Genomic DNA, 22,102 nt, shown 5'->3' with positions numbered 1-22,102 from the left:
ATGCACCTTGAATCTACAGAATGGGTTTGGACTTGAACACAGGCTCAAGACGGTACTCAAATATAAACCATACCAGACTTCAGAGGCATAAATGAACTCTTCAACAGTATGTGGAGGAGAAGCAATCAATCTGAATGTTCAGCAGCCATTCACAGAATCAAATACCCAGAGAGGGTTTGAAGTACAACATCTGAGGAGATTTTGTAAATGAGGAGAGCACAACATCTACTTGCAAACACCAGTAAATCATTCCCATCCCTTTGATTACATCAGATACTCTAGGAATGTTTCAAGTCTGATGCTCACAGAAGTGGATCTACTTTTTATGAGAACAAGACAATCTCAGTGTTATATTTGCCTGTACTGTACCAAATCATTTGAAAATGGTGCAGCACTTTTTCATGCTTAATCCTATCTAAATTTTCTTATGCTTTGATTTATTCTAGCTAAATCAGTTCTGTGATAATACCATGTATGATTTTTTTTATTATTTTTTTTTTCTTTTATAAAACTGGTCTTAATGTACTCATTTACTTCAGAGCCTTACAAAGTGAATTGCTAAAATTAAATCTCTGTCTCTGTATCTGATCTACTTCGGAAGTGTCCATGGTATGGCATTAACTGAAGTGACCTACTTGAGAGATAATTCCTCATTAGCTGGTTATGAGGGAGAACAGCCTCCTGACAGAATAAGAATAGTATAGTCTTTGGAGAGTTTGCCTTTCTGTTTGATGATTCAATTTGCACTGTGCTCATTCATGAAACACACTGAGATTTTAAGGGGCACACCCTATTGTTCAGAGTGCCACAGCAAATTGTTCACAGGCACATTCTAATATTGGACTTTAATACTTTCTTGGGATATTGTGGAACAGTATGTATCACTTCTTCTGGCACATATAATGAACAGCAGATGATACACTAATAGTATACCTCCTTTACTGCCAAGGAAAGCCCCCAAAAGCCCAGGGGACAGTTTGACAGGAAACTACATGGTATTAGTCTATTTTCTAAGCGATAAAACCAGTACTCAAATTCAGATTTCTGCATGATTCTTTGTGCTTTGTGTTTATTATATCAACACTGTCTGTTCAACAAACATCATAAAGCGCAGAGATAAGGAGGCATTCAGGCCTCTTGTATTTGAATTAGATAATAAATGTAACAGAGCAACTCTAAATCTCTTTTGTAAGATACAGGGGACCCACTAAATTCGGCTCAGCCAATGTGCCAGCAGCAGAATGGAAGTAGCCCAGTGTGGGAACTGCGCTCCCAGCCATCCTCCATTTTCCACTCACAAAGTATCAGGAGAGGAGGGTTGGTACCAAAGACCATTCAGAGATGACAGCCAGGAAAATCTCCCACCTGCCATTACCGAGGGATTTGAATATACTATTCCAAGAATATAAGCAACCGATCTTCATGATTGACAAACATATCTAATAAGGATCCTACTTTCAAGAAGGAGTGAACCTGTTGCAGTCATGTGGCAGGATGACTGCAGAGGCAGACTGCAGGACATGATGAAGACCAAGGTAGCATGACACAGCCCACTACAGAAGGCATCACAGACACCAAGGCCGCAGGTGGGCAAGCACACACCCACCTAACAAGTAGATTCACAAAGCAGTAGCCAGAGACAGGGGTCCTAAGCACAGCAGGGCACTTCATGGTCTGATACAGACTTAGAACAGCATTTCGGACACAACGGTTGAGTGGCCATCGTGCTCAGGCAGCTGCAAGTACCAATCACCACTGAACGCTGCTGCCAAGAGACAGATGACTGACACAGAGACACAACAAGCAAGCTTACAGAAATCCTAGCCATCAAGTGGGTTAATACAAAAGAAACTGTAAAGCTGGTGTAACATAAGCTCCATGGTTCATATTTTTTACAGGTAGGCTGAACACTGACTGTGTGTCAGGGCCTGATTTTGACTATTTACTCTGTTTTAAAGGGCTCGACCATAGACAGGGAGAGTGCCAGGTCTGGATAATGAGGGGATGAGCACTGCACAGACACATGGCAATGTAGATGGAACCAGAGTGCACAAATGAGAAGTCTCCTAAAGAAACAGTCATAGTGCTGAGAAAATCCGTCATCAAATTTGAGACTACAGATGAGAAGCCCGACACCTGCTCAAAAGTCTGCCTACTGGAAGAATAATGAAGCGTGAGAGGATACAGTGGTCCACCGGAAGACTAAACCTGTGCAATCTATTGCAATAAAGTCCTTTAGTTAAAGCAACCAAGCAGATATTAGTAAAAAGAAAGCTACAGGGCTTGTATTTCAAAACAAAGGTTGCAAACAGAGTGCAGTTTGGAGGAAGTAGCACAGTAGCAAAGACTTTGGAATAGGTACCATGAAGTCCATCTGCTCACATTAAGCTTGAGAGCTAACTGCTGTTGAATAATTTATAAGAAGTTTCATCATTAACTAGTTTAGATTTAGATACATGCAGGTCTCTCAGGTAACTATCTAATGTAAAACACACAGAGCAGTGGACACAAACAGAAAAGGTATGTTCCCTACAGCTCATAATGTCAAATGCTTTTCAGTTCCAGGCTTTAATCTACAGTCTTTATTCCAGGTGGTGGCAAGGCACAGATCCAAGATACAGTATGGTTTGCACCAGATGTTGGCACTCATGCAAATCTAATTTTGGCAAGCAGGGGAAGAGGCAGGACACGAGACGCTGTGGCAGACATTCTGGTGTTGGCTTGGTGCCTTGAGAGCATGGCAGCATTTCATGTGCACGTCAGGCCTGGATTCTTCTCTTTTATTCTGTGTTCTTTAAAGCAAACCAAGTCTCCAGCTGTTACGGTTTTCAAGTAACTTTAAACAATCAAATGAGTGTAACCAATACAGAAATATACAGAAATGCCTGAATTGGCAGAGTCTGAAACTATATTTCTGTATTCCTATACACCATGCACTTGAGCCCGTATTCATTTTGATGGGCAGTGATGGTATTGTAATTACAAGTATTACTAATTTTGGCTTCTATTCGGTACAGTGTTAAGTCAAGACATAACTTGAACATTTGTACAACAAAATCAAGTACTTCTATGAACTTCAAATAGCTGGCCTATGAAAATAAATAAATAAATAAATACAGCTCAAGTACTACTGATGTTTGAATTAGCAGCATCATGCAAAAGCAGCTACAGATTACAAGCTGAAGTGAGCAAATTCAATTGCTAAGCATAGATCATATGCTGTTTTATTATTTGGCTATTCTCTCTCATGCAGTCTGGATTGAATAGAGCAACTTCAATACAGCAACTGCTGACACGAAGCCAAAGAGTGTTCCACTGCTTACAAAAGGAAGTGAGAAAGCAAGCAGAGCATCATAAAATGAAGACTTGAACCAACATTCCTCCACGTTGGAGCTGAGAGAGCGAAAGAGAAAAATTAAGGACTACCTGCTACACATGGAAGGCATAGGGGATTAGGGACATTTTATTGACACCTGGCAAAGCACCAGGCTTGTCATTTATTTTATCCTCCTGAAGCCTGAGCAAACATCCAGGCAATACGGTAGAAGGGCAGGAAGATTATTGGCTGATCTCTTTTGCGTTTTGAAACCCTATTCCTCACTGAAATTGTTGCAATTTCAAGTCTCATTGGTGGACATGGCTTGTAACTTTAACAGAATTGTGTGAGGATCTATTCTCTAAAAAACAGTGTGGAAGGGAATTGGGATACTTTAAGACAAGTTCTCTTCTAATGGATCCCAGTCAGAAGAGCGGACACATACTCTCTTACTGACATGCTGAGAGGCCTTATCCTGGGAACAGTACAGCAGCGATCCAGGTACACGGGCAAATCTTTTCATTTAATCACTTGACAAGGGAGAGAACAAGGGATTCAAAGAGAGGAGGCATTAGGGAGCACTAAAATTGTAGTTTTGTTTGCCCTTACAAAAGACCAAAACACTACTACCAAAAAACCCTGTTTCATCCACAGTGAACATTACTATTAGATGTTTAAGTTAAAATTTTTTAGTTAACAATTCTAGCAATAATTCTGAGGACTCTCTATTGATGGAAGATGTCACAGTTGAGTATTTTTCATGCAATAAATTATTATTTATCCAGTATACTGAGTATTTGTTACTAGGTGCCTGTGCATCTAGCTGTTTTTCTCTTAAGATTTTTACCTTAAGTGACCTCCAGAATCCTTTTAAGTAGTTTTACGTGCAGAAATTCTGCTAATGGTACTCATCATAGGAACAATTTCAAATGAGGTGACAGTGGCAGGTTTAGAACATCATACTTTTTTTTCTGAACTTCCTATGCTTTTTCATTGTTGTTGACTTCTCTCTGATAGGCACACTATTCTTTGTATACAATAGACTGGATCAGATGACCCAAAATACCTGACCTGAACAGTCTTGCTTAGCAGAGGTAAAGAAAGCACATCTGCTGAACTTGTGGAAAAGTCATAAAAATCAGAAGTTAAAGACAGCGCTCAAATAGCTGAAGAGTAAACAACAAAAAACTATCAATATTTTAAATCCTAGCTTGGAAGTCTGTGAAGATAAACGTGATTTTCAATGTAGGCTTATCCAAACCATCAGTTTCAGGGATGCAGACACTACTTTTTAGTAACAAATATTATGAGAGCAAGGATTTTTGAACGAGTCTGGGGGAAGGAGGAATGCAGGACATTGGCTATTAGGTCATCAAAAGGTTTTCAAAACTAATGTTTATAGCTGAATTAAAGTCACGTTCATTAAACATGGTTTTGTTTTATGCTTACAAGCTGTAGGCACAGAATAAAATCAGATTTTGAAACTCTGCTTGTCATTCCAATAATCTGTATTAGTTTTGTTTCATTTTTAACAATGTATTAAAAAGGATTCTATGAAGCACAGTTTCATTAAAATGTTTAGCATTTCTCTTTAAACAAGAAAGATAAAATACCATATCATTTCAGCCTCAACATGTTTTAAGGGAAGCAACAGGTAATAAAAAAATGCATGCCTGTGTGCTGGGTATAGGGGTATTTCTGCATGCACGTATGCACGCACACACCGTGAAGCAGAAATCTGATTTTATTAGATGGATCTCTGTGCCAGCAAATTATTGGTACCAGTGAAAATTGCAGAAGCTTTTGATCTCTAATTCCAAGCAAAGGGGAAACAAATTAGCTGCCAACTTAGGCATTCTCCACACACTGTTTTGCGTTTTCCACAAATTCCACGCTGAGATCGGCCATTTGAAAAGAGAATACACACAGGTTGCAGGAGGAAGAAATATGAAATACTCTCTACTCCTCAGAAGAGAGTTCATGAACAGGTGGCTTGAGTGGAGCTTGTAGCCTACGCAAAAGTAATGGAAACCTCCCATGTGATTTATTTCTAAATGAATTTGGCAAAAATTGGCCCAGCCACATCCTCTTGAAATCAGTTCTGTAAGGTGAAAAAACAGGCCTTCAATTTTTTATTTTTTTTTTAATCTTTTATGGACTGATGGTCATGTCTGGAGCTATCGAGTTTTATATTCATGAAGTCAAATTTCTTCAAAAACATGAATATGGCCACTGGGTGTGGTACCTTTATGCCCAGGACTGTGTAACACGATGCCAAGAGGGTGCTAGGAAAAGATTTCAGAACAAGGCAATCACACCATATTACTTTCCAAGTACTTTCACTATTTCCAGACCAAGAAGTCATCTCTGCATACACAGGAACACCTCTTCTCTAAACCTCTCTAGCTTCTGCATGATCCCATATGAAGTTTTAGCAGCCCCAAAACAATGAGTTTGCCAGCTACCTTGCCAACACTGCTAGTGAAAAGTGTAGAAAAATAGCAGATCCTCAGCTGCTGAAACAGGGATGTGAAAAGGTTGATTGAAACAGATTTCTATCATTTGCAATTGTGAAGCAACCAAGGTTCTGAACAACAAAAAATCCTACTTTTAAAATAATGATTTATAGTCAGGCTCAGCTTTAGCTGACTAAAAGGTATATCTCTAGCCTTAATTAGTTCATTAGGGCCATTATATACATTATACATTATATACATTATATATATACATTATATACATTATACATTATATACATTAGGGCCAATATATACAGGAAGGCAACTCAAACCCATCCTACCATTAAGAGGGATGAGCTAGATTCTAGAAGTGCCTACGAAATTAACAGAAGCATCTCTGTTTGTAGAAAAATCTTACCATTTGCCTCATTCATTAAAAATTTTTATGCCTGTTTACCTAAAATTATTGTTTATAACAAAATATCAAAATTGTTTCCTACTAAAATACTCCTTAAAAATATTGCTGTGGGAGTCTCCAAAAAGCTACAGAATAAACCAGTGCTGTACCGGAAAGATGAAGTTAAGGCAAAAGCACATAAATAGCATTTTTTTTTTGCCAAAAGAAATGTCTGACATCAGAGTTTTTCTTTAAAGGAAATATTACCCTTGGTTACTAAAGGAGAGATTATATCACTAGAAGTCCAGTACTGGGTAACATTTATGATTCCTTCACACTTAAATGGGTTTCCTGGAGTAATTCTACAGAGCACCTGGCTTTCCAGAGATATGATATAATCTTCTGCTATTTAATTGAGCACCTGAACTTGGTGGAACATTCAGGAGGGGCTGTTCAGCTGCAGCTTATCTCAACCATAAGATCTAGATGTCCATATGTTGCACTAGATTTTCCTAAGCAGGTTTTTATTTCTTAATTCAAATCTCCTTTTTTTTTTTTTTCTTTGTCAAATATTTGCAACTCTTATTACAGTAATTTTGCTACAGGCCACAGTACAGTTGAAGGTAAATCACCATAGAAAATAAGAACCCTGGTCCTTCATACTGGAAAAAAGATTTCATTTTGCTTGGCAGTCAGGTTAATACACTATAATTCTTAGCACTTTGACTGTTTTGTTTTGTCTTGTTTTTATGTTTCAGAACTGCAGCTACAAAAGCAAAAGCCTGAAAAGAAATCTCTTCAATACATAGGGTGGTACCATCAGGCAATGACAAATGTGCCAGTGTGCCACATATGAACCATCTCAATATGTGGAAGACTCAAAGTCCTTTGGCTTTGTTCTTCTTCCGTGAAATTCAGCAAAGATTTTCATATAAACATGCATCTTAAATTCTTTTATGCTTTCTGTCCAATCATATGTTTCTGTTTGTAGCAACACTAGCGTTGCCATGACATGCCAAACAATTTGTTGCTTAACTCTGAAAAACCCAGAAGTTGGAATGATGGTATGTATGTATTCCTGATCTAAACGTTGTTAAACAGTATGCTGAAAGCAGACTACCTTATGAGAAAGCAGGAAAGCCATCAGCACTCAGAAATTAAATAAAAGATTATATTTTAAGTGATATTCTATAAACTTACTGTAATAAATAATTATACACTTACATCTTTGGAAAAAAATACACCACACCTATATTCATCACAGCTATAAATGTGATTCAATTTGCTGTTATACAATTTTAAATTAGGATTTACTTCACTGAAGCCTGTGTAATTCTGCTGGCAAACTGACAGAACTTTAGCTGATCCCTCAAGAGCTGAGTCCCTCTGTACTGTCAGGTTGGTTGGCCTGTTTTTCCTCCAATGTACTGGTCCCATGGACCAGACTTAATGTGCACGTCAGCTCCCAGGTGCCATATGGGAGCAAAGAAATCAGTTAACCTACCAGGGACATGGCAAACCCTGGAGGAAGATGGCCTCAGGCTCCCCCCTTTCTGCAGAGCAGGTCCCCAGCAGCCCCTCCTCGGGTGCACCAAGGTGCAGGTGTGAAACTGGAGAGAAACAACTGGTTCTTCCATGAAGTCCAGTCCTATGCCCTGCTCTGCTCTCATGGTTCTGTGAGCCAGATACCTCTCTCGGCCATTCTCCTACAGGCTCCCAGTCTATACAGCAGCAGAAATGCAGATGTATAAATTGTGACCTCAGGACCTTGCTGCTCCTTCCAGGTTAGGAAGGTTTGATACCACTAGATAGCTCTTGTGCCACCATGGCTGGATCTCCTCACCTCCCACCCAGTCAGTAGCATGCAAACTCTGCACTAGGATCTCCTGAGAGGTTTTTACAGTATTTCAATGGTCTACAAGATGTTTATTTTATTTATTTCTTAATTTATTGCAGGAATGAAGTCGGGAGATATTTTTATTGTGTTTATATCAGCCTAATCAAGCGCTGATCTTCCTCTGACAGACTGTTGAAGGCCTTTTTTGGCTCCACATTCAGCGCCCACACCAGATCAGATTCTTCTTTCTCCCTCATCTTTTAACAGCTTGAATTCCTCACTTCTAGTTTCCTTCCCTAACAGACTCATGAACTTCTATTTCCCTTTCCTGATCCAAAACAGAGCTGCAGAGAGAACTACCTGTTCCATCCATCATTTGGTTCCCTAACTCTACTCCTTTTTCTTCTGAAACTCATGAGAATTATTACCTGCAGATAGATTTCGTCACCTCTTTGCCCTGGAAATCTTCCCATTTTAAAAATTAAGTCAGATGTCTACCTCATCATAATCAATATATTCTGAAATATTGAAAGAAATTTCAGCAAAACCAAAAGACATTTTAAGAAACAGAAAAAGAGACATGAAATATATTAGGATGCTTTCTGTCTGAGAACTATTTATATGTAAAGAACTTAGGATAGCTGAAAAACAAAAGTAACTGCAAAACAGTACTTGGCTTTAAATCTGTCAATGTCTGTTCTATTTTCACATTCTACTGTAGACCAGATCTGAAGATTTTAGTTTATATGCATATGAGAAATATTCCCAAAGACACTCACTAGGGACATATTATCTGGTTATGTGAAAATAAAAAATGACTTTGTAATAATTGTGACAAAGAGAATGCACTGAGCTTTGGAAAAAGAAATATATAATGATTCTAGTTATATGTCATTTAAGATGTATCACCACCTAAACAGGTACTAAGCAAGCACTGTTTTCTGCAACTCCACCAAACGGATGCCTGTGTGAGGTTAATCTTTTTACTCATAAGTTTAGTGCTAAGTGTTTTACAATCTTAGAATATATACTACACGCGACCTTTGCAGAAATCAAACATATGCACAGGAAGCATCCAACAGTAATGTCTGTTTATAGTACAAAATAAATTCAGTTAAATCTTAAATGCTGCTTAAAGATATGCAAAGTCACTCAAGAAGAGTTAGTTTATCTTATCTCTTCCAGAAACTGCTTATTTTTGGTTAAAATAAATGAAAATCAGGAGTTTTGAGAAAAAAACGTGATTTTCGATTAAAAATAGTTTACATAAGAGGCAAATTGGTCAAATTAAATGACCATTTTCAAGCAAATGGGCTAGCTAACCTTCTCTTTTGCTAAGCCATGAAAAAACATCCTAATAACAGTGAATCAAAAAGAGATGTAGTTTAGATCCCAGCCATAACACATGAAAAGAAGCTATCTTATTGCTAATGACCAGTGGCACTCATTTTTAAAGCATACAAAAAACTATAAATATAAATGATTACTTTCTCATACTCATCACACCCAACATCACAAAAAACAGATACATTACATTGCATCTGTACTTTCAGGCACTAAAGGAATGCAACCTTTCAGCAATGCCTATCACATTTGGAAAGGTGGGGCAGGAAGAATTCTTCCCAAAAAGAAAATCAGAAAGCCATTTAAAGTTTTAAAACTTAATATTGCAGCTGTAAAATTATTTTAGGTCAGATGCATAGGAATTTACTACATGGGATGTGACTAGTGTCTGATTTAGTGGTAATTCACATACACCTCTGCGACAATACTAATGATCCCAGTCCTGTAAAAAGCATGCAGTTATATGGCTTCAGCCTCAAACTGAATAATTCTTTTAGTTAATGAGAACCCCATACTGTTACCTTGGGGAATTGTAAAAGTCAACACTAAATGATCCATTTTATCTGTAATTCTGAAAGTACCAGTCAGGATTAAACTGTAATCATGACTTGTTATTAGATCAGTATATTTCTGACTAATGCTTGGCTGCAGGAGGATTTATCACAGGTTCAGTTACATCTAATGCTTTCCCGCTTGGATTGCTCCCTGCAGAGCTAATCGGATCTCAATAGAAGTTTATGGGAAATTCAGACACTAAATTGACAGATGTACAAGTCTCTGTCCCTTCCTTCCGACCTCTCTCTATATATATATACATGCATTTACTTTTCTTCAAAAGGATCGTTTTTTAGGTTTACTTCTGCCACTGGTTTTGGTTTGTATTCATTCCCTTTTTTTTCCCTCCTCTCTTTGTTTCTTCTTTATTTTCTAAGCTAGCTGTAGCTCGCAGTAGCCCAAAGTTGAGGCAGATCATAGTTACATCATAACATCAGAAGAATATTCCCTCCTTTCTTCAGCTTTACACTCAATTCCTGAAAGACATACCCTTTATAATGACTCAAACCAGGGAAAGTGAGATGCACAGGGAGAAGGCCATCCTTTCATAGGCAATGATATACATGCACTCCCACAGCAAGCCAGAGCAGGAATCTGGAGCCGCCAGTTTCTAATTTTATGGACAGTGCAAGCAACACTCCAGAAACATCTGCAAAAGACCAAGCAGGATATAGCCTTGAAAGTAAGTATCCTTATTGCACCTATATGCTCATCCTCATGCGTTTTGGATTACTATAGTTGAACAAATGAATAAGCAGGCAGCAGGAACAATTTTGCCTGATACTGCAATCTGTATGATTCTGAATTTTTATGGACTCTGCACATTCAGAGAGACTTGAAAAATGCACATATTCAGTTATGAGAGCCTCAATATTTCAGATACATCTGAAATATATAGCTATGCTTTTGCCTGTTGTAAATCAGTGTCTACCTGTTGTTTGAAGTTAAACTATATATCATCCAGCTGAGGATGAAAATGAGTCAGGTTACATAGAATCCCAACACACTGGCTAGCAAGGGTGCTATTATTAGTTGAAAATAATAAATCAACTGAAAATAATAATCAACTGAAAAGCTGATTTATTAGGAACCAGAGTCACTGTCAAGTCAATCATTCTAGTAGGCTCTTTCTTAATTACCAGCAGTACAATGAAGTTACAAGAATGTACTGTGGTATATAAAAATTTACCCTACTCCTACTGAAATTAACTTGCTGCTGATGTTGTGCATGGAAGTATTCACACTTCGCCTATGAATCTTTACATATCAAGGATTCATTTTCATCACTGAGGCTTAACAGATGTGGTATGGCACCTTGCCACTGCTACAACTAACAGATCAAATATACAAAAGCTATGCAACAAAAAAAAAAGGCCAAACAAAAGGAGCAGGCTGCCAAAATGAGATCAGAGCACTAGCATTTAAAAGGGTATAGGAGCATTTTTTTTGTTTCTATTTTATAGAGATGGAAGATGGGAGAGACTGTGAGAGCTGATAAGTGGAGAATACATGTTGAGATATTTCTCTAGTAATAAAGTGATAAAAACTCCATCTCAGATAAAAATGGAAGAAGCCAACTAAGGTAAGAAATAATGAACACTTCTAAAGAAAATGTAATTAAGCAAGACATGCAAAAATCGGGAGCTAAATCAAGACCAAGTGAATTTATTACAAACGCTAGCTGGTCTAAAAGGTCTAGTATCAAAAAGAGCACTTAAATAAGGATAATAATGGAATCCTTAAACAAGAAAAATAATGGAAGAAATCCACTGGGAATTTGGTATGAGGATTATAACAAAAAGGATTATAATGTTAGGATAAAAACTAAGTACAATTGAAAGCCTGGACCATACCAACAGAGGAGAAAGGCAAAAATTAAAGAATAGTTATAGTCAAGGAATGTAAATAAGTGATTGCATTAACTATACCGTAGAATGTAACAACTGCCAATCAGTACCCAAACAGGAAATTCTGTAGGACTAAATACCTAATCAGAACACAGCAGTAAAAATAAAATGCAGAGGAAAGCTAGAGTGGCTACGAAGGTGGTAAAGACATCTCCAGATAAACTACTCAAATATCAGATATTGATGCATAACATATGATTTTACATATCACATAAATGTTGAGTAAAAATTCTGTTTTAAGACTCTATTTTTAATTTAATGACTACTAGCCAGAGAACCCATACAAAGAGGAACAACCCTTCTTGAATGGTTCACAGACATTGTTTAAGGGCTACTGAACAGCATTGGCTGTTGAATAGTATAAAAATCTTCTTTAGGATACAATGTACAAAAATCCATTCTGTAGTAATGTCTATAATATATTTTAATGTACTGGTTTTTGTAGGCAAGAAAAAAAACACAACATTTAAAGATAAGGGATAGCTTTAAAAAGGAAAGCCATGTAAAAATGAGATACGTTATAAGAAAAATAAAATAAACAGTTAAAAGGGTAAAATACTTTTAAGCAGCATGAAGCTAGTTATGGGTTTTCATCACCTTACAGTGAGTATATGAGATTTCAGAAATGAACAAAAACCACCAAAAATGAGATAAAACGTACACTGGAAAATTAATTTGAATAATTAAAAATGGAACCAGATATGTCAGACTTTAAAAAACACTGAGCAGCGAAGCATAAAGTGGCACAAAGAATAAACAGCTGCGCACCCTGTACTTTATATCCACCTATTATCAAAACACTTCAGAAAAAGGAAAGCTCCCAGGTGGGGCTATTAGAAGATCAATGCATAAAAGGAGCACTCAAAAATAATGCAGTAGCAGAAAGGTTAAATTAATTTCTTGTGGTAGTGTTCACAAACTGAATCAGCGAGATCTCCCGATCACGCACCCTAAAGATACTTTACTAAAAGAACTGTCTTAAAACAGAACTGTCAGTAGAGACAGTTTAAGATGAAATCAACAAAATGAACAATAAAAAAAAAACCCTGTACTACTACAAGACCTTCATCCTAGGAACCTGAATATGAAACTTATAAGCAACAGACTGTGGTACACAAGTCATCACTTAAACAATCCTCAGTTTTAGAGGAACAGAAGGTAACAAATAAAATCATCTTTATTAAACATGTGGATAGAGATGATACACTGAGAAAGAATGATCACTGCTTTCATAGAAAAAAAATGATTTCCTACAAATCTCTTAGTTTGAAGGAGTAAATAATCATATTAACGAGTAGATTGCAACAGAATACTTTGAATGCCAAAAATGTTTTGGCAAGTTTTGCCATGAAACGTTGTTTAAGTGCACTGGATAAGAGAGAAGGCTTTTTCATACATATATAACAGCAACTAGGGTCAAAATAAAACAAAAAATAAATAATTGTTTTCACAAAACAAGGAGATCAAGAAAGCAAGGTTTTCAGGAGCATCTCTTGAAAAAAAAACAACTCTGAAGGGAGTGAATATTGCAGTAAGAAATTTTCCTTATCATAGAAAATGACTTCAGATAACCAAATCTAAAAGCTAAGTGTGAAGAGTCACAGAAGGGTCTCATGATACTGAATGGCTATTAATAAACTGGCAGATGAAATTGCTTGTCAGTAAATTCTCATTAGTAAATATGGGGAAAAAAAGTCAAAGATTAACTACATACACAGAATGACCGGCTCTGTTTCTTATCAAAAAGAATTCTTAAAGATATTGTGCATGAATCTTTAGATATGTAATCTGAATGCTCAGCAGAAGTCAAAATAGCAGAGAATGATATAATTTTCTTACACGAAAGGAATAGAGACTGAAACGTAACATACTGTTAATACTACCTTATAAATAGATGTACATATTTCCTTTACTCTGAATGTATGGGAATCACTTTTGCTAAAGTAATACATTCTTTGAAACACATATCATAGAAGGACAACACAAATGATTGGAAGCATTCAACAGCTTTTCTGAGGAACAATTACACAGACTTTTCACATACTACTGAGGAGAACTATATAATCATGAATGACCTGGAATAGGTGACGGCATTACAGTTATTTGCCTTTTCTCCTAGTACATAATTAAATAGCACATGATTATTGGGAAGCAGAGAAACTGTGTTTTCTTCCACACAACACAAAATATGAGTTGGGGCACTGCCATAAGCTATCATGAAAACCAGGATATATGTGTGCTCAAAAAATCAATGAGAAATTTATGAAAGTTAGGTCCAATTAAATGTCATAGCCCAGATGACATTTCTGACAGAAATTTCTTGAACTGCTGGTTGCTGGAAGCTGAGAAACTGGACAAGGCACAATCAGTATAAACTTGCTCTGTTTTTGATAATTTTTTCCTAAGCATCTATTAGTGGTCACCGTCCGAGATGACTGGAGAGCTAGCCCCTCCCTTGCTCTGACCCATTAATGTAATTCTCACGTGCACTAACTTCCATGCAGCAATTCACAAATCTGAAAAGGTACAAAACCCTGAGGATCAAGCATGACACTACAAAACATGATTAGAAAGCTTTAGTGCAGGAAAGAACACAAAAACACTCTCAATAACTAAAGGCATCACTCAGGTTTTGATTCTCAGCAGAATCAATTGGCACCTATGTGCCAAATATATACAGCTGTCAGTGTTACCATCAGTCCACCTGCTGCACAAGCCATATGTCAGTTGCTTTATTTAAGGTGGTTAGGGAGAGACAGGGAGATATCCTGAAAGGCAAATTAATTTGAATTTCTGTGAATCTTAAAAACTATTACAAACCTTAACTTGTTAAGTAATATACTTATTGAAATGATGTGCATACTAAGAAGAAGCAATTCACACAAGAATTGTATTAATTATGCAGTGGTACAGAAACTGGCTGTAAAATTTCACATCAGTCAATGCAAACACAACTCTGGAGTTGCTGCCAACCACTTCACCCACACAACTAACCTTCCTGCTGTGCTTTTTGCTTTTATCCTGCATTTCTTCCACGTTTTCCTTATTCCATTTCAACAAAGCTTATTGCTTAGAGCTGTTTCACAAAATTCTTCCAAAAGACATTTCTAGTCTACGCTTTCTGAAGAGAAAAACTAAAAAAAGTTTTTCTCGTTTAGCCCTAAGTATGACGCTATTCAAACGTGATTTCTTTTTTTAAATTTCCACATCACATTCCCTGACTGTATTCCCATTTAGGTTGGAATTCTTCAAAAAAAATAACTTTCCTTATTGTTTGCAAGCTGTGTAGAATGTACATGAGATTTTCAAAACAACAAATCAATATACTTTGAGCTATTTCTCCTTTCTTCTTCTTCAAAGTCTTCTACAAAACAGAATTTAAGAATCATCCAAAAGAGAATGATGTTATTGCTATGGCACATATCAGTATTTTCAGATGAATTCAAAGCCACCAATAATCTTTTTTTTTTTCTTTTTTTTTCTAAACTGTCTTGGAACTAATAGGATTGAAGCATGTTTTTGTTAACAATTGAGGAGCAGAAAGAAATCAGATTTCAGAACCTAGCTATTTCTCCATTTCCTTCCATATTCCTCATTTAAGAATCAAGAAATGAACTGACATAGTAACTCTACCACCCAACCACCCTCCCCACACACGCTATCATCACATCGTGGGAAATCCTGAAGGATTTAATTCTGCTTGAGCTTTATCATCTATGTGTAGAAGGAGAAAGAAGAAGAAACATCATACATACTAAAACGGGGGGTGGGGGCCGTGGGGGTAGGGGGGAGAGCTTCATATGTTTCCAAAGTATGTTTCTAGCACTAAAATTAAAATGCCCAACCTTTAGTTGAGTCAGCAGGGTTTTCTTAAAGCCCTATTTGCTTCAGCTTAAAGAGCACTGCTTTCAAATTGGTCATAGATGGGACGTGGCCATTCTTCTAAACAGAAGAATATTCATTAAGAACTAAGTCCTCATTTTAAAAAATGGCAAAACAATTAACATAAGATGCATTAGAAATCATTCAACAGGTTTACAACTCATTTGCTCGAAAACACTTGCTTTAGGTCAGTTATGAATAGCATAAACCAAAATGTTCAAAGTCACAATTACTTTAAAATTAGGGCAAAATAAACCTTAGTCATCTGTACTGTATGTGTTCATTACTAAAGTCATTGTTTATTCAGGTGTGATCAGATGTTTGCCTGCACTTTCCAGATGCTTTGTGCCAGCCAGATCCTGCAGAGCAATAGAGCTCAGACCCACCTACCAGACAGGAAGGCATTCCATTTTAAACTGGGATAAAGTAGCATAAACAACTTTAGAACAACCGCTCCTAGGTCTAAAGCCTTCACCTCAATGATGAGGGCGAATCAGTAGCAAAGCAAATAAATATTTTGTGAGTTCTCAACAGGTTGAAGTTTGAAATTACTTAGCATAAGTTAGAGAAGTCCCAAAGCCACTGAATCCAGCAAGTCAACATGTCTCCTGACACAAGTGCCTTGCAACCCAGGACAAGATCTGGATTAGCTACTTAACGGTGGTTTCTCTAAATTTAGAGTAGTAAGTGCTGTCTTTTTACCAATTTATTTGTAGCAAGACAGGTGTCCAATAGGAGAAGCAGGAGAGTGGTAGCAGCAACTGAAATACCTGCTGACAGCCGCAGAGGAAATGCCATGACTAGCTGAGTTCCCCCAGGACAGATTAAGGTGTATTAGCAGAGCAGCACGAGGCAAACTGGCGCTGCTGCTGATGGCCTTACTGATTTCATGGATACGGAATTTCAGTCCAGATCTTTCAGCCCCAGAATTTTTAACCAGCAGTAATCAGTCTCACTTCTGAAATAACTGCAATATTAGATCTGAAAAAAAAAACGAACAGAGGATTCCTCAGCTAGCTTTTAATGGGTATTTCTATCTTTCCCCCTTTCTCTTCATAGAATCATCACTGTATGGGCATTTATGCAATTAGCATGCAGAAGGTTATCATAACACAGATTATAAAATATACAAATACAGAAATATTAGACAAAATAACATGTAATAGTTCTACTACTTTAAAAGAAAATAAATAGAAAATTCCCTGAAAAGTCTGTTCTCTATTTAGCACATCAGATTTGCATATGTAGTGATCCATTTCAGAGTTGAACCATCAAACCTTAGTAGGCTAATTTATCCAATAATGTTATAATCAACCATATCAAATGCTCAGATCCTTAGAGATGGCATGAGAAGGAAAAAAACAATAAGTATTCATACATTTTTTTGCCTCATACAATATAATAGAGATCAGGGTAGAAAACATTGGTGAACACAAGTGTGATGTGCTTATCTTCTACAGATAGATTCTTCTTCAAATAACGAATTTTGAGTGCTTTGTTTATGCTATTATTTTTCATTCAATGAGACACTGGTGTTATCCAAAAGTTAATAGCAGGAATGTGTCTGTGTGACAAAAACAAATATAGCTTGAGCCCTATAGTGGTTTATATCAGAAGTAGTTTGCAGTAGAGTGCATGCCTGACACACACAAATCACAAAACAGTATAGAAATGTGTTAATGTGCTCTTCTCTTAATAGAACAAAAATGCTATTATCTGGCACTGTTTCCCTCTCTCCAGATTAGATTTTCGTAAATAAATGGAAGCTTCAGAAGAGGTTTCAGAAAAACAACAACAACAAACCAACAACCTGCAGCAGGTGAATCATCATCATAACTCATTTTACTGATTGACTTGTTTGACTTGTATAGGTAATCATATTGCTGTTGTTCAAATTGCCCCTTGGCATCAATCAGGCATATGCTGAGTCTATGTAAAGACTCATACCCTCGCATATTCCTTTTTTCAGGCACTACGCATGGTTTAAATAGAACCCTAGAAATCTAACAGGTACCTAAAATCAGAGATGAAACTGAGTCTTTCTGTAACCAACAGCTCTAAGCCCCATTAACAGCTGTGGACATTGGCTGATAGAATGAGCCGATGCAATTTTTTGTCCCTACCTTATATTCCCTTCAAAACGGTGCTGTCTGGGCCACAGGGGCACAATTTCTAACATCCGTAAACCAGAACTTGTTCTGAGTGGTGATGTCTTTAATGCAAGCTTTCTTCTTTTTTCTTTTAGAAGCCAAGTTGTTTCTAACAGCTTCCATTTCTTCTTAAGATGATAATAACTACAATGCTCTTAATATACCATACTGTTTGGAGGTATGGGGTTCAAATTCTGGGAACTCCTGACTTTCATGGATTGACTTTCAATGCATCATGAAATCTCCCTTTGGCAGCCCAGAAATAGTTATAGAGCAGTTGTTCATTACATGTCACTGTACAATTATTGTATATGTAACATATATGTGCTGTTTCCACTTCTTCCTCCCTAAGAGCCAGTTCTCCTAGCTCATTTAAATCACACCAGTTCCTCAACAGATTCACAAAAAAACTTCAATTTGCCTTCTACTGAAAACAATCTCACACTAGAGATGCATTTTTAGGAAAAAAAAAAAAGTCTCAGAAAATTAGGGGGAAAGTTCTCATTTGTGGGGAGAAGAAGAAAACATTAAAATCCAAAAAGCTGATGTGTGAGCTTTTTGAAGTGCTCTAGAGACTAAGAGTGTTTCAGAAGTTATCAGCATAGGTATACTAGTGAACAGAGAACAGCTGACCTATTGAAAGATGTATGGCAGTTACTTTTATCACATTGCTTTTGTTTTATTATAGAACTCTCAGAAGGATTCAGTATTTTCCCTTGTAAATATTTCACTTCATGGGTAGTAAATGGCTCCTACTTGCAAGCAGAGCAATCATTCCAGAAGAATATTATGGTAAAGTGATGGAACTTACAAAAATTAAAAACCATTAAAGATAAGAAATGATGAAAACTTTTAAAAGGCTAAAGCAGGAGAACAGAATGAATGCAAAATTTTGGAGGGAAAAAGCAAGAACCTCTTCATGAATCCTGAGAAGTTTTTAGCTAGAAGAAAATAAGAGCCGTTAAGTTCTTAATTTTGCATGAAGATCTATTATATCTTACAGTCACCGTAAGTCCCATTTGTAACGAAACTGTCTCTGGAAAGAAACCACTGGAATATGCTACAGTGTGGAATATATCATTTTTGGTTTGTTCTCACATAACATCTTGTGAAACAACACCAGTTCTTAGCTACATGGTGTGACTAATAAGGTCACATATATTTTGTATTGTATTTATGACAGTGCACTGGGCCATTCACAGCTATCTTATAAATTTAAAGTACTAGAACCTTAAGGTCATTTGTAGAGCTTCTAAGAAAGGATCATCCCCTTTCTATTGGAAAAAAATAAATTTTGGATTTTATCATCTAGTGTTTCTCATTAGCTTATGATCATGCTGTGACAGAAGTGCAGGAGTTATTAAGGAAATAAAAGAATTATCCATCCTCTCACCTATTGTGCATTGTGTGTGTTCTGGGGTGCCCAAAGGTGCCAGTCAAGATTGAAAGCTAATTGCTCTTGGAGCTGTAAAAACATGAAATGAGATACTACTTCTGACAATAACATCAATAGGAGATTACACCTGGGTCTACTAGTGGAATAATACAGCACACCACTTCCAGGTACATGGCAAACATGACAAAGGAGTAAAGGATGAAATAGGTTCAAGGTGAAAACTGATCAACTGATCAGGGCCTCAATAATGAGGGATAAGTAATACGAACCTGCCAGCAAGTCTTCCATCAAGTAGGTTTACCTGGAAGAAGCCAGTGAAACAATTTGGAGGCAGAAGTATCAAGGTAGATTAACAAAATTATTTTAGCAGCTGAGTGACATTTTAAGAGGTTTAAGATGAAAAAATAGGCCATAAACATAACTTACCTTGGTTAGATGATACTTTTGCTTTTAAAAACCAATCTCAATCTGGCTTTTTATGCATGGCTACTGTCCAGCTATGCAAACAAAGTCTATGTCTCTTAGTCTGTTATAACTCAGCACCTAGTAATTGGCCATATAATTTAGAGAGCAGTTGGTTAAAAACCTTAAATTAATCTGGTTCTTTAGAATAGAGAATGTCACTGGCAGCATCATCCTTGAGCATCGTGCTTGGCTAGTATCTTTAATTAACAAAGTTAAGTACCTTACAACATTAGTCCAGGACAAAATTAGTAGAGCAAATTTAACAGAAGGGAAGTCTGTTATCTAAGATTCTTGAATAATGAAGGGACAATTACAGCAATTAAAATCCACTGTAACTATACTGTCATAAGCATACACTTATAACACTTATGAACATGGATGTAATCATTTAAACTGTACGGACAAAAACCTCTACCAAAAATCACTATTTAATTGATATTAATTGATTATTCTCATAAGCCCTCAAATATCTCCTGTGAAATTTGCATACCATTAGTTTTCACCAAAAAGGTTTAGATGAACACAATCAAAAAAGCTATTTTTTTGGAGATTACTTTTATCTTCCTTTGCACTTGAATATTACTCAGTTCCAGGTGAATCCTAGCCAGCTATATCTTTTATATGTCTGGACATGAAGCCAGAAATAGACAGCAAGGAAAAAATAATGTGAGATTTGACACTTGAAATGAAAGATCTGTGTTGACTATGTTGACATTAAACTTCACTATGAAACCTCATCCAGCTCTTATCTGCCTTTCTGTAATACAAGAAATCTCTAAGTTTTACCCTAAGGCACTTGCCCTCTCAAAGCTGTAAGTTCTAATTTTTTAGACATTAGGTCAACCTTTGGACAAGAAACATCTTCCTCCCTAGCCCATCCTTCTCTGAAGCATGCTTGCATTGTGTATTTTGTATACTGGAATGCCCCAGAACAATCCCAGTTTCCCGCTTCCATCTTTCAACCTACCCAGTCTCTAAAGGGGAAAGCAGCAAATCACAGATCCCTGCTTCTGCTTTGCTTGGGCTGGCCTTGCTAGGCTCTCATGGTATGGCTGGCTTTGGTCCAAAGACAAAATCTGCATGTGGGACTGCTGTATAACCTGGCAAGAAATGGTTGAGGATGACCTCAGGTTTGACCCTAAATATTAGTACAGACTTGCCCTGTCTTCCAGATGGTAAATTACTTTGTTTTACGTGGTTTTCTTTTGCTTGTGGTACTGTTTGTTGACGTTTGCAGAAGTGTAATATCAGTGCAGTACAGCATTTGTAGAGCTTATTTCAAAGCCATATGTTACAAGTAGGCAAGAAGCAGTTAATGATGTAAGTGAGCCTTCTAGCATCAAAACCCATCTGACTGTCAATCACTGAACTTATCTGAAAGGACAAGACTGGCCTTTACAAAAGGTTTAAAAGGCCAAGAAGACAGCAATAAAGATGTTTAACAGAGCAGTGCAGCTGGTTTGCAGGCAGGGTTAATTTCTTTTTGCCTTTTACCTATAGGGAGGGTAAGAAGTTTAACAGGAATGAAAAGCACAAGAGATAATAACTGCACTTTTTTTTTCTTTTCTTTTTTTTTTTTTTTTCCCTGTGAAAATGGAGGGCAGGAAGGATCTTGAGTTCTTGCTGATCAAAAGAGGCATATGGCTCTATCATGCAATATCTCTAGGAAAAAAGCAATCCTAATACGTATGCATCTGAAGAGAGATTGTGACCAAAGGGAAGCAGCAGTGCTGCTACAAAAGGTGCAGGCTACACATTTCAGAATAGTGGGTTCAGTCTGGCTCCCATCCTAGTACTGTATGTTTAATTCACATATGAATTCAAACTGGAACAGAGGAGGTCTACTAGGACAATCAGGGGAGCAGAGTCTGTCATTCAAAAGATGATTAAGAATACTGCCAGCTAAATGGGAGTCCAGCCTACACGTGTCCAGACTTACACAGCATCAGCATTGTAAACACATTCCAGCTTAAACAAATTTAAGCTTAACTCCAGAATGCCGTACAGGGAAAGTCAGAGCACAGTCAGTGTCTCAATGCACTCTCTAGTTCCTATTCAAGAGGTCTGTATCCATAAAAGTTAGAGCAGCTCAGCTTACCAGAAAGACCCTGGGTATTTAATATCTAAGCACAAGGTGAATTTTTGTACTCAAGCTACATTTTAGCTACACCTAAATCATGGTCAGGAATAAGGGTGGAGAGCATATGAATCTTTTTGATGTCATCCTTATAGGCGTTCTTACACTATATGGTATGTAGCCAGAAAAACCTTATTTAGCTTAGGAAAATGAATGCTAGAAGTCAGAAAAAGAAAAATCCACACCATTTATACCAACTGATAATATGTTCAACAATAACAGTGGTCATAATCTGGTCATAAAAACACGAACTGGAAGAG

At 37.0% G+C, this 22,102-nt stretch overlaps 1 protein-coding gene across 5 annotated transcripts in view; it reads right to left on the bottom strand.

Moving 5' to 3' along the window:
• The window catches only part of LOC310900307 (uncharacterized protein), a 178,942-nt gene that overhangs the window by 44,141 nt on the left and 112,699 nt on the right, over nucleotides 1–22,102 (bottom strand). For 2 of the 5 annotated variants that reach the window (XR_014584996.1, XM_083838077.1), the window contains 2 exons: nucleotides 19,510–19,541; nucleotides 13,542–16,675 (listed from right to left, as the gene is read on the bottom strand). The exons of 1 other annotated variant lie outside the window; for it this stretch is intronic. Coding sequence is in view for 2 of the 4 variants with exons in the window: in XM_083838077.1 (XP_083694203.1) it covers nucleotides 16,627–16,675; nucleotides 19,510–19,541 (81 nt within the window). In the remaining 2 variants the exon portion in view is untranslated. Of the gene's footprint in view, nucleotides 1–13,541; nucleotides 16,676–19,509; nucleotides 19,542–22,102 lie in introns of those variants that run through there. 2 more of the 5 variants (XR_014584997.1, XM_083838078.1) reach the window with 1 other exon arrangement.

This window comes from Anser anser, assembly GCF_964211835.1.
Source record: "Anser anser genome assembly, chromosome: 5".
Classification (NCBI taxonomy): Eukaryota; Metazoa; Chordata; class Aves; order Anseriformes; family Anatidae; genus Anser; species Anser anser.
The sequence above is the reverse complement of the archived record's forward strand: the minus strand, read 5'-3'. Positions and strand labels throughout refer to the sequence as shown.